General features: G+C 40.7%; 1 protein-coding gene across 4 annotated transcripts in view; it reads right to left on the bottom strand.

Annotated features, from left to right (window-relative positions):
* Window positions 1–359: 359 nt before the first annotated feature.
* The window catches only part of BTBD7 (BTB domain containing 7), an 89062-nt gene continuing 76237 nt past the window's right edge, over window positions 360–13184 (bottom strand). For 3 of the 4 annotated variants that reach the window (XM_004434222.3, XM_087448025.1, XM_087448024.1), the window contains exons 8-11: window positions 12954–13143; window positions 9493–9671; window positions 7289–7729; window positions 360–5645 (exon numbers count right to left, since the gene is read on the bottom strand). In XM_004434222.3, coding sequence (XP_004434279.2) covers window positions 4830–5645; window positions 7289–7729; window positions 9493–9671; window positions 12954–13143 — 1626 coding nt within the window. In that variant the 3' untranslated portion in view covers window positions 360–4829. The remainder of the gene's footprint in view (window positions 5646–7288; window positions 7730–9492; window positions 9672–12953; window positions 13144–13184) is intronic. The other variant, XM_087448026.1, reaches the window with a different exon arrangement.

Genomic DNA, 13184 nt, shown 5'->3' with positions numbered 1-13184 from the left:
GGCTCTTGCTCACTGACCACAGTGCTCAGCACCTGCCAGGTGCTGGGTCCACGCGGGTGGAATGCTGAATCTCCTCTGGAGACCCCTGTGCAAGTAACTTTTTGCTCATGTTTGTAAAATGAAATCTCTCAGAAATGCTCCAATGAAATAACAGAAAATGAACTTGATTCAGATGAAAACGTGGTATTTCCAAGGAAACCATAATAATTAAAAAAAGCCTCGGAATAACCAAAATCCTAGAAACAGAGGGGAAGTTCACCTAGAAAACCTCCCAATTCTACCCTAGAGGGGTACCATGGCTCCCATAATTGAGGACTGCATGCTACACTGCTAAAACAGACTGTATCCAACTCAGCAGGTTCTAGACAAGCCATTTATTTGAAATGCCAACTATATGTAGGATAAAGTCAGTGTTACATGCTTATCAGTAACAGTAGAAAAATAGAACCAGTGAAAACCTCTGTACAACTGTAATGATACTCAAAAGAGAAATGTATCGTTTTACAATGCTTCACACAGACGAATTCAAGTTTGGAGGTACCTAAATAAAAATACTATATATTTCTTTAAAAAACACTATGTACAGTTGAAGCGTAAACAAGTTTTACAAAGTACTGGTTATGCAGGTTGTAGAAAACACTTGCATAGGACAAGAAATCAGTTTAAGAAAAATTTCTGAGCCTTTAGCATTGAAGGCACTTGACTTTATACCAGTTAACAGCACAACCACAAGAAATGCAGTGTTGTTGAAGGTACCACCTCCGAAGTGCAGATGTGGCATATAAACAGCAAGTGGAGTTCAGGAATCTCTCTCTCAGCCACCCCATCTCAGAGCAGGATTCCACACCACCTGCCCACGGAACCCAGCTACACAGTCACGTCGTGCAGGTACACGATGAAGCTTCCAGAGCTTCACTCACCTCTTAGAACCCACATAAACAGACAAACACAAGAGGTTATTTTCAAGACACACACTTGCAAGTAAGTAATCTTTCTATAGAAAGGGCCACAGCATTATAATATTCAGAATACGGAAGATTCACACATGGTCTGAGGGTTTTCTAGAGGAAAAAAAAAAATCAAAAGACTTGCCAATACAATTACACAACAGCTATTGCAATCTATAGGACAAAAAGACAACTTAACATTTTATAAACCATTGTTCATACAAGTGTTAATGGAAAACAGTAAAATATCTTTTAGCGGGTGACGGTAACTCTCCTAGTAAGGTTATCTGTAATGAGGTTTGAAAGCAAATTACTTAGTAGACAAAGTAAACCACTGCAGAACCGGGAATAGCACCCATCACTGCTGCTTTAATAGTAACTTTCAACAGAAAGGTGAAAGTCAACCAAATAATTTTTTAAAAAATCAAACATTTCCCTTTGAGTTCAGTCCTAAAACAAAGACATGAATGCCTTAGAATTGCAAAACAAGTATCTTACAAGTGTTTCATAAAACATATTTTCCCCTAAAAGGCGGATTAAACATTTTGCCGAGTAGTTACAAGAAATGTCAACCCTTGCCCTCTAGAGACTGACACAGGGAGGCCAGCTTTGAGCCCACTGCTGCTGCGCATATGCTGTGTCCCCTTCACACCCATATCATCACCTTAATTCAAATGGACGAGTAGTGCCCACTGCGAGAACTTGAACAACAAATCAAAAGAAAACCCAGTAAAAGACGGCAATCGTCATAAAACAAGTTTTTGAGGAAGCAAAAACAAGAATTAGGTAAGGTTTCATAGAGAGTTCTACAAAAAGACTCAAATAATAAAGAACTCATTCAAAATCCTTAAAATCTAACTGGTGATTGAAACGTCAAGAGAGCTGAGGTCTAGGGCGCCAGCCTAGAGAAAGCGAAAGGGGCGCATGAGAAAGGGTATGGAACATGGTCTGAGGGTTTTCTAGAGGAAAAAACAACTATTTTTCAAACAACTATTTTTCAGGAATAATTTCTGCCTTTCATGCTGCTGTTTTTTTCTCTTAGGAGTCAGAACTTAAATTAGTCACCAAAATCACAAACCTAAAACAAAAATATAAGAAAAAGACCAAGAGCATCTTGAAGAAACGTGGATCTTCTCTTTCCGCTCCAGGATCTAAATGGTAGTTCTCTAACCTAACACAGCGGGCACAGAGGGCGGCGATTGTCTGACAGCCTGATTGTCCGTGGCCTCAAGAGGAGATCTGGTATTCTGAGATTTGGTTCTCATGAAATTTCTACACTGAGTAAAATGCCAGGTCCTGTGGCCTAAATTTTATACTATACATGTTTTTTTCTGAGAGCAATCTTACTCAGACTTCACATTTATCTTAGTACAGCATTAAAAAAGATTGAATAGATGGGTTCAAAAGCCAGAGGCACATAGCTATTCAATCTAACCTATTAACCATACTTCACAAGATACATGAAAAGTCCACTAACAACTACCCTAACAAACACGAAACCCACATCTGTGTACCTTCTGCAAGTCACATCAGTCCACAATCCCATAGTTTAAAGCAGGCTTCTCTCTATACACATAGTTTAGCCAGGTAAGCTACTAAATTATTAAAAGCAAACTTCATAAATTAATTAAAACTATGAACAGTGGCCACTTATTTTCATGATTATAGTTTGGGGATATGAAAGAATATTTAATAAATTTTCCGAAAAATGAACGTCTGGCATCAATAGCTCTTATCCAATGTTTTAAAAAAAAAAACCCAGGTCATAGATGAGAAAGTTTTTTTCCACCCAAATTAGCTCTTCTCCTTCTTATTTGCAGTACCAGCCCAGCACAGTCTGAACTTGAAAAGAAATTTAAAACTGTATCAAAATAATTCATATATAACACATGTATATATATATACACATTAAAGAATATGATGGAATTAACAATTGTTTCTGGAGAGACAGACTGAGATTGGCTTCAAAAGACACCATCATCTATTATAGAGTCAAACCTCCTAAAAATGAAAGCAGAGTCCTATGTTTTTCTATCTTTAGAAAAAGGAGCCTCAAAGGCGATGCGTAGCTGACCTTACAGTAGATGAGTGTTACCTCTGGGAGCTCAGTACGTGATGTCACCGACACGGACGAGGGCACTAGCAGCAGCTAACTAGTCAGGCAGCAGAATGAGCGGCAGCAGTTTGCCGGTGTGCACAGATATACTGACGTGGTTCCCATTTTGAGACTATCTACTGTTAGGATTTTTTAAAATGTCAGATTATTCCTGAGTGTATATCCACAGGGTAAAGTAGGAAAAGATTGTAAGAGAAACTACAGTTTCAGGAGAAATCAGAGTTGTTGACACCCAATAGAAACCTATTTACTTAAAAGTGCATGTAATTCATTTAATATGGTAGCTTGTAAAGGCTCCCTAGCCCTGCATAGTTTTAGAGTGAGTGTGAGTGATTCATAGTTTCATATATATATACATACTTAGAAAAGAGGCTCCCAAACAGCCTTCATGGGAGGGAATGTTCAGAAAGTCTCTTTTCTTCTAAGTGCTACGGCTGTGTGTGTGTGTGTGTTTGTAGAAATACAAAATGAATGCTCAAATAATGTTGAAGTGATTTAAAAACTCAAATACTAACATATTTACATTGGAGAATAAGAAAAAAACAGTCCTTAGCTCACACATTGCCCTTCCGAGGGAGAGGATCTTAAAAGATCCCATGTGCTCAGTGGTTCAGTAAAATCCCAAACCAGCATCCCCAGTGGAGTTCAAGTAGGACATGTAGTGTTTCACTGGAAGAAAAAAAAAAAAGGTTTCTTTTTCTTTTTTGGTGACAAAGCATTATGCTATTATACAACAACTTTTTATAGGACACCAAAATTCAGACATATTTTGAAAAACATTTAAAAGAAAACATATGCTTACAAACACCAAATGACATCCATAAGACTGAAGCCCTTTTTTTTCCCCACAGAGAGCAAGACAACTGAAGGCAGCAAGCAGTCACTTCCCCCATCTCAGCTGGAGAGTTGACGTTCAGAACCAGAAATCCCGTGGTGTAAACTTTAAGTCAGTGACTTCGCTATTTCCACCGCTTTCTGATCCCATCTCTTTAGAACCTCATTGGGTGACACCCTAATCCACACTACCAGAATTCGCACGATCCTGACAGCGTCCACTCTGTGAATAAAGCACTAGCTTTAGCCGGGGCACCCGAGGCTTTTCTCTTTCCTGTTCTTCACTGAACCAGAAAACTTCAGGATCCTGACTGGACTCCTACTGGAGGAATGAAGACCAGCTCCCAAGACTTATTAAAAAAGAATGACATTAGATTCATGGAGACGGAGCAGGAAGATTTCTGAACTAAAACAATTACTGAAAAGAGAGGAGCATTTTGATGTGCTGTTCTTTGGAATTTCTATAATTAAAAAATAAACACAGAACTATTTCATAAGAAAATACATCTTAGTGTGCAATCCAATGCACGTGGAAATTGGTAGATGAAAGGTAAAATGCAAAAAAGTATGAAAATATAGTCCTGTAAATGCGGCAATAAAGTTTAACATACTGATATAAAATCAATACAGATAAAATAAATGTACAAGTGCAAAAAAATTCCATCATTTGTAAAGAGAAAAAAAAAGTGCCAGCTTGCTTGCTCTTAAAGATGCTTCCCCACACAATTGTTCAAACACAAAATAGACAGATGCAGCATTCAAAATAACCCTCTCAGCATGCCATGTCTAATAAACATGTATATACAAAAACTAGAATAAAATAATGTGAAACTGAGTTATCAGCTGGCATCAATAAACCGGTCTCTAAGTTGTTGGGTCATCATAAAATGGGATGTTTCACATCTCAGGCACAGACGACTTGGAGGTTGCTCTCAGAGGGCAGACTTTTTGTAGAGGAAGTCTGGCTTGCTTGGCGACCTCCTTCCTCTGCTTATTGAATCTTCCCTTTCCAAATCCGTATTTCGCTGAGCTCCATGGCTCAGGGACTCGCTGTCTGCTAGTCTTCTACTGGATCTCTCTTCTGGAGCTTCAGAGCTACATGCAGAATGTGAAGGTCTGTTAGGAGTCAGCCCAAAAGTCAAGTCAGTTTCTACTGCTGTTCGTCCCCTGATGTGGGCTGGACCACTGCCAGCATTTTCTGGGGCTGCCAAAGGAAAGTCTGACCGCTGGGGAGGTTGTTCAATGACATCGAGGTGTATTGGCTCATTCTTTTGTCTGTGGAGATGCCCATCAGGGGAAAGTGGATATTCTCTCCTAGCTTCTTCCTGCTTTTCAGGAGAGGTGTGGCTAGGTAGGTACGCTGACTTTAAGCCACTTGGTGATGCTTTATTGTGGCTATACAAATCGGGACCAAAATATCCACCTCGTGAAGGAGAAGGGGTGCGTCTGCCAGGAACAGGAGTAGAAGGTCTGCAAGCAGCATTTGAGAAGTCATAGATATCTGGATATTCCTGCTGATTTTCTCGAGCATCTGTTTTTTGCTCTAGTGTGTGTTTCTTTCGAGACGTGTGTGTATGCCTCTGTGGAATACACGATAGATGCTGGGGAGGCCCTGGTCCTACTTCAGAAGCTGACTGGCTTAATTCTGTGTCTACAGCAAGCTCTGGAAGCCTCCTGTCCTTGAGTGACAGTGTGGACACACCCATGGCGATATCTGGCATTAGCTCATTTAGCACAGGTTGTGTACACTGCAAACAGAAACAAAGGTGGGGAGGGTTAAAAGAAAAAGGCCCATGATACCCTCTTTGCAAAAATGATGTCCACTGGTTTTCTTTCCTCATTATAAAAGTAATACATGCTTATTTCTAACAATGATAAAAATACAGAAAACTATACAGGCAAAAAAAAAAAACCAACCCTAACCTTCCCTACTGTGAGATAACCACTATTAGCATTTTGAGGTATTTCTCTCAGTTCTTTTTTGCACATCTATTAATTTTCAAAAAATTCAGTGTATATATAATTCTGTCATTAACTTTTTTTTAAAGTGCTATTTAAAATACTGTGTAATATTCCACTGTATCGATGAGCCATGGCTTATTTAACCATTCTCCCACTGTTGGACACATTAAGGTTGTTTCCAACTTTTCATTATTATAATCAAGACTATAAGGAACATACAAATAGATTACCTTTAAAGGGAGTTTTATTTAAAATATAAAGTAGTAGAACTCTCGTAACTGTAGAACCGAGGGCCAGGCCAACAGGATGAGAATTTGGTTTATCAAATACTATCAATCCTTGTTGTTTCTTCTTTTCTGGGGGTTGGGGGGGCAGCAGGGAGAGCAGGTAGAAGGGTATAAGGTGAGGAAGGATCATAAATTGACCCAAGGTATACAGTGTCCATAGAGTTCAAAAAGCCATATTTTAATGAAGATTCCCTGAACTAATATATATCTTTTGTTTTGCTCTACACTGAACGCTACTCATAGAGTGTGACTGAGCAGGACTATTGTTTTTTTTCAAATGTATTATATAAAACAATTCAACCTCTAGTACAGTGCAAAATCAAGCAAAGAATTCTTGCCTAATTTACTAGCTACTAGTGCTGGCTACTGTGACTCCCAGTCCAACGAGTGCTCTGACAGAAGAGCTTGCCAGAGGTGTGCATGAAGACTAATTTTCTGCCCATTTTCTGGATGGGGAGTCTTCTGCCACATTGTTCCTGACGGTATACTTGCTATAAGTAACTTGCCCTTCCTGCCCTATCAAAGCATTTGGTGGAATAGCAGATTCTGTAGAATACAAGTTAAGGACAGAGTCTAGACATGCTTGAACAGAACACTATGAAACTGGTAATATCCATGGTATTGCCCAGTAACGCCACCCCTTCTGAATACCTGCAAAGGAACGCAGGGATCAGAAAGGCACCTGACCACTCCTACCACATATGCCTCTAGTCTCTCTCCCTGTCCTTGCTCATCCACCTACACTCTCTTTCCCTCTCCCTCTGCCACACCCTCAAGTCTATGCTTTCAGCTTGTCAGTAACACTTCCGGGCGCTGAGCCCCACTAGGGCTCTTGGGGCAAGGGGAATTGCTTCTAATACTCCATAAACTTTCTTTTTTTTTTTTTTTTTAAAGATTTTATTTATTCATTTTTTCCTCCCAAAGCCCCAATAGATAGTTGCATGTCGTAGGTTCACATCCTTCTAGTTGCTGTACGCGGGACCCGGCCTCGGGTTGGACGGAGATGTGGTGCCTCGGGGCGCGCCCGGGATCCGAACCCGGGCCGCCAGCATCAGAGCGCGCGCACTTAACCGCTAAGCCATGGAGCCGGCCCTACTCCATAAACTTTCTATTTGAGGTAAGCTACGGGAGCTCTGACTCACCACTTGTTTCTCAGATGCTACTGCTGCGGAGGCGGCGGCGGCGGCAGCTACCGTCTGCCTCCCCAGCCCCGTGGTGTTGGTGCAATCAGGTGCTGCTGCTTTAACACCTGGCAGGTAGACTGGAGGGGGGCCTGCTTTAGGAGCCGTTCTGGAGTGAAACAGTGAATGATTACAGGGATAAGAAAACGAACGTGAAGGATGCTGACTGGGAGGTCTTTGTTTCCAGCCTGCTTTGAGCTGGTTATGGATTGGGGTAGCTGGAGGGTGGTAAGGAGGCGGTGGAGGGGGCAAGGGTGGATGGAAGGCCACAAAAGAGTCCAGATCTGTAAACATGGTTTCTGCAGTGGGGGTACTGTTAACTCGACATCTCCCAGACTGTCTCATTGTCAAGAGCGGACTTTCATCCCCAAAACGTTCATCAGGAAAGAACTTGTGAGGATTCTAAGAAAGATTAAAAGAAAAAGAAAAGTTAGAACATTTATTAGCAGATTTCCTAAATGGAAATTTACCAGCTAAGAGAGTTGAGTACCTAAGAAAACCACACTCAGCAAGAGTAAAAGGCACAACATATTTTTCTAGGCCAGAAGCCCAAGGAAAAATTACCTTAATAATAGTACAAAAGGATAGAGGGTAGCCTCTGTAGCCTAAGACACAGCTATCAAGGACAGCTGCTTAATCGGATATTCCAGCAGCAGGTCAGTTAATCTCTAGCAAGATTACATGATAATGCAAAAACAGGAAATAAAACCTAATTCAAATATGTCTTTGCTAAGAAAATAAAATTAACATTAAACCTCAAAGGAAGAAAAGACATACAAGTGAGGATCCTTCTAGAATTTAGTGACAAAACATCTGTACCCTCTCAGTCTGAAGTAAAAACTACAGAATACTATTCCTTACCTATTACATCTGACTAAGTCTGATTAATAGTTTGATAAACATATGGGAATACTTAAAATTATAAAACTTTTATATAATTTGAGATATCAAATTAAGATACAATTTAAAACGGCAAAGGGAACAGAAATGAACAGAAAAACAGGACGGAAACTACAGCAAAAAATGAAAATCAAGAATCTACAAATGGGGGCCGGCCCCAGAGCTTAGCGGTTAGGTGCGTATTCTCCGCTACTGGTGGCCTGGGTTCGGACCTCGGGCGCGCACCGATGCACCACTTCTCCGGCCATGCTGAGGCGGCGTCCCACATACAGCAACTAGAAGGATGTGCAACTATGACATACAACTATCTACTGGGGCTTTGTGGAAAAAAAAAAAAAGGAGGAGGATTGGCAATAGATGTTAGCTCAGAGACCGTCTTCCTCAGCAAAAAAAAAAAAAAAAAAAAAAAAAAAAATCTACAAACAGCCTGCTGCCTTGCCTAAGAACACATTTCACATTCCCCTTTGAAGACTCAAAAAGGGTTTGGAGTCAGTGGCAAGAGAATAATTCAATCACTCGACCAGATGGAATTAAATTTTATTTTAGGCTCTGATTTAGTGGCTGTGAGCAGACTACTTTACAAATTCCATCTTCATTGCAAACCAATGCTACTGCTTTTGTACCTAATAATTACTATAAATGAGGTTTTTTTCCTGCTAGTTAAAAAAAAACTCATTTCTTGATTCTCATGCTTATAGGATTTAAACCATCAGGCAAAATATTTCTTATAATATGGCAGAAGAGAGAGGAAAAAGAGGGGCATCTGGAAGATCTGTAAGTACGGCAGTAGGACAAAACCTGAAATCTAGTGACCACATCAGGGAGCGCAAGCAGTGGAGGGTCACAGTGGTCTACTTCCTCTTTCACCTCTCTTGGGCATACACACCACCAACTTTTAGCAGTCACCATTTATAAGCTTATTATGTACTAGAGACATGGTTGCTTACATAGAGCACCTCTTATCTTCACCACAATCCATTTGACAGGTAAGGAAACTGATGCTAAGAGTGATTAGGTAACTTGTTCCAAATTAACTAATTGGTAAGCAGCAGAGCCAGGATATAAACCCAGTTCTTACTTGAGAGCCTGTGCTCCGTCCACCCTACCACACTGCCTCTCACCAGGGGGGGTCCAAGACTAGAGGCAGTGAAAGAGCAGGTACTAAGAAAAAGACGCACGCTATGAGGGCTCCTTGGGAGGCCTAAAACACTTCCTGAATAATGGTCTAGGCTCCCTCTTTTAAATAGTTGGATGCCGCTTCCCACCTGCAAGAGTTCTGCAGCAGCATCTGCAAGACCGAATTCTCTCAGTACTCGAATCTGAATTTCATAGCTGACCGTGGCGCCTTCCCCACAGTTGAGTGCGTAGGCTCTCTGCACCTGCTCGGTGTGTCGCAGTTCCTGCAGACGTCTGACCATGTCTTTCATGATGAGGAGACGAGGAACTGGAAAAAGAAAAACAGTCTATAAGCAAAATACCTGAGCTACACAAAACGCCACCCATTGAGCACAGGAAAAAAAGCATGTGTTCTGCATCAGAATCTTCTTATAAATTTGTTAGAGTATTTTAATTTCCCGGCAACATAGTAATTTATTTATTTATTTTTTTTGTGAGGAAGATCAGCCCTGAGCTAACATCTGCCAATCCTCCTCTTTTTGCTGAAGAAGACTGGCCCTGGGCTAAAATTCGTGCCCATCTTCTTCCACTTTATATGGGACGCTGCCACAGCGTGGTTTGCTAAGCAGTGCGTTGGTGTGTGCCCGGGATCCGAACCCACGCGCACTTAACCGCTCCGCCACCGGACAGGCCACCAACATAGTAATTTATATACTTCTAACTACTTTTTAAGGTTTTAAAATTTCACTGTGCCCAAAAAGCTCTTGATAATAACAAACAGCTTCTGAGCTGTATTACTAGTTCACAGCCTAAATAAAATTTTACTTGCATATATTCTCTTCTGAATCTCAGTATATTTCATAAGTCTTCTAAAATATTCATTCTTTTATTCACAAAATTTTTTGAGTCCTGACTATGCACCAGGGATTGGACTTGGGTATTAGGGTGTACAGAACGAAGGATGTGATCCCTGTCCTCAAAGAGCTCTGGTTTTAGTGAAGCAAATTAAGTAAACCAGTATAGTACAGGGCCATAAATGGTCATAGAGAGAAATACGCAAAGGACGCTGAAGGGATTTGGAGGAAGGGGCCCCCAACCCGACTGGAGGCAGGCAGGAAAGGCTTCCTAGACAAGGTGACCCCTGAGCGGAGTCTTGAAGAATGAGAGAAGACCAGGCAGGTAAAGAAAATGGACCGAAGGCTTTCTGAGCAGAAGGACCAGGCATGTGTAAAACATGCAAGGGAGGGACAGCATGGCACAAGTAGTTGCATGGCTAGTAGAACTCAGGGTTCAAAGGTATAAGCAGGAAGAGTATTCAGAGAGCAGGCTAGAAAGATGGGTAGGGGCCGATCATGAACGACCCTGTATGTCAGGATGAGGAATGTAAATTGTATCTTGTGTACAACAGGTAGTCACTTGTGCAAGGGAATGACAGGATGAGAGCTGTGACGTAGTAAATGCACTCAGAGTAGCGTAGAGCAGGGGTTGGCAAGCTATGGCCTGTAGGCTAAATCAAGCCTGTCATCTGTTTCTGTAAATAAAGTTTTACTGGCACACAGTCACACTCATTCGTTTAGGTATGGTCTATGGCTGCTTTCAGCATACAATGGCAGAGTTGAACAGAGTTGAGCAGTTGCGCTAGAGACTGCATAGCCCACAAAGCCTAAAATGTTTACCATCTGGATTTTCACAGAAAAAGTTTGCCAAGCCCAGGTGTAAAGGCCAGAATGGGAGTGAGTAAGATTAGAGGCAGGAACCGAGGTTAGGCATCGGGACTAAGGCTGTAGCTGAGGGCTGGGGAAGAGGAGGTGAAGTCTAGAAATATCTGTGAGACAAACTGACCAGAGTGGTCCTTGATTATTATTTTGGGGAAAGGGGAGCTACCATTCATTGACTGTTTACTTTGTGCCAGGCAAGCATCTGAGCATACTACTCATGGTGCTTCCTCAAATCTTCACAACAAGCCTAGAGAGAAGGTATTAGCTACATTTTGCAAACAAGGCAATTAATGCTCAGGGAAGTAAATATCTTGTCCAAAGTCACACAAATAAGGTGGCAGAGCCAGGATATGAGCCCATGAGTCTTCTCCAATAAGCTCTAAGCCTTTCGTTAGAGCACAGTAGGCAAGGAAGGAAGAATCAGGAGAACACTAGAACAGGGCTGTGTCTCCTTAAACAACAGAAATACAGGTCTTATTTTTCTGAACATACTTAATTGCGAATGTCTTTGAGCTTCTGAGATTCTAGTTATAAAATTAAGTTATGTTGATATTCAACTGTATTAACACAAGCTGATAAAAATCGTGCTAATTACTAGAGCTTCAAAATCTGCACAAATCAGCTACAGAAATATTTCTCTTCATAGTGTTATCCAATGTATACTTTAAATAAACACGTAGTGGCCAAATCTGATAGGGCAACCACTGAACAGACATTAGTCTCAGAATAAAATATATGTGTTCAACTAAAAGTTCTGCCATTATGTCTTTTATTTATCCTTAATTGAAAGAGACATTTATAAACAGAAAATGATGGTGCCATTTCCAATCAGTTTGCTGATTTTTTGAATCTTGCAATGGTAATTGGCAAGAGCTATACCTTTCACAGACAGTTACTAGACTGGCCATGGTGATCATTTCGTGATGTATATACAAGTCGAATCACTATGCTGTACACCTGAAACTAATATAATATTGTATGTCGATTATACTTAAAAAAAAAAAAAGAATATTGCATTATATCTCCCAAGTCACATGTATTTTAGCTATTACATAATAATAAAAATAATACCTAAGATTTCAATAGTGGAAAAAAAAAAGAGCTATAAATTTCTGAATCCTAGATCTCTATGGATTTTCTTACCTTAGAAATTGATACTAGAGCCCTTTGGTTAAAATCAACATTGACGCTCAGAAGTTTTTGGACACGACAGTTATACCTCTACCTATGGCCAATTTCCTCAAAGTCATAAGACATAAACCTGCACTACAATAAAATTCACAGAGCAGATCTTGGGAAACTGGATCTCTAAGAAACCAACAGTGATCACATTTTTGGGGACATACCTAGACTCAAAGATATAGGTTTATAATACTCTTCCCAGAGGGTCTTATAATGTGAGAAATACCCTATGGTGATAAAAAATCTGAATTCCTCTAAACCAGTGGTTCTCAACAGGAGGCAATTTTGCCCGACAGGACACATCTGGCAATGTCTAGAAACATAAACATGTTTCTAAAATGTTGTCAAATAAGGGTGTGTGTGTCTGTGTGCATGCGTGTGGGCACACCTGTGCTACTGGCACCTAGTGAGTACAGGCCAGGGCTGCTGCATACCCTACAATGCACAGGACAGACCCGCAATGAAAGATGATCCAGCCCTAACTGTCAAGAGGGCCAAGGCTGAGTAATGCTGGGCTAACCTGAAAAACTGTATATACTTGTTACTGTAAAATAGAATACAAAACAAAAAGCTTATAAGTATTTATTCTTTAAAGTGAACAATGCATAATGGGTATTGGAAAGTGGAAATCAGCTTATATAAAGAGGTTATAAAAAATGATCAGATTATTCATTTAAATATAAATGCCTGACACAAGGCTACTACCTTACCTGGAATTTCATTGGCTACGACTGAAGGAGGGCTTGACTGGTTACTGCTGATCTGCTGGTGGCTGATCATGTGACAGCACTGTGGCACGGCATTATTGACCATGTAAAGTGTGTCTGGCACATTGGACATTCTAACCATTCGCAAACGCACGAGATCTGTCTGTTCCACCATCATCTCGTCTAGCACTGACTGAAATAACAATTCAGTATTAATAGAATTAGTCAACCCTT

Source organism: Ceratotherium simum, chromosome 24, assembly GCF_057802395.1.
Source record: "Ceratotherium simum simum isolate JZ-2026a chromosome 24, ASM5780239v1, whole genome shotgun sequence".
Taxonomy (NCBI): domain Eukaryota; kingdom Metazoa; phylum Chordata; class Mammalia; order Perissodactyla; family Rhinocerotidae; genus Ceratotherium; species Ceratotherium simum.
Note: the sequence above shows the minus strand (reverse complement) of the source record. Positions and strands in the feature narration are given on the sequence as shown.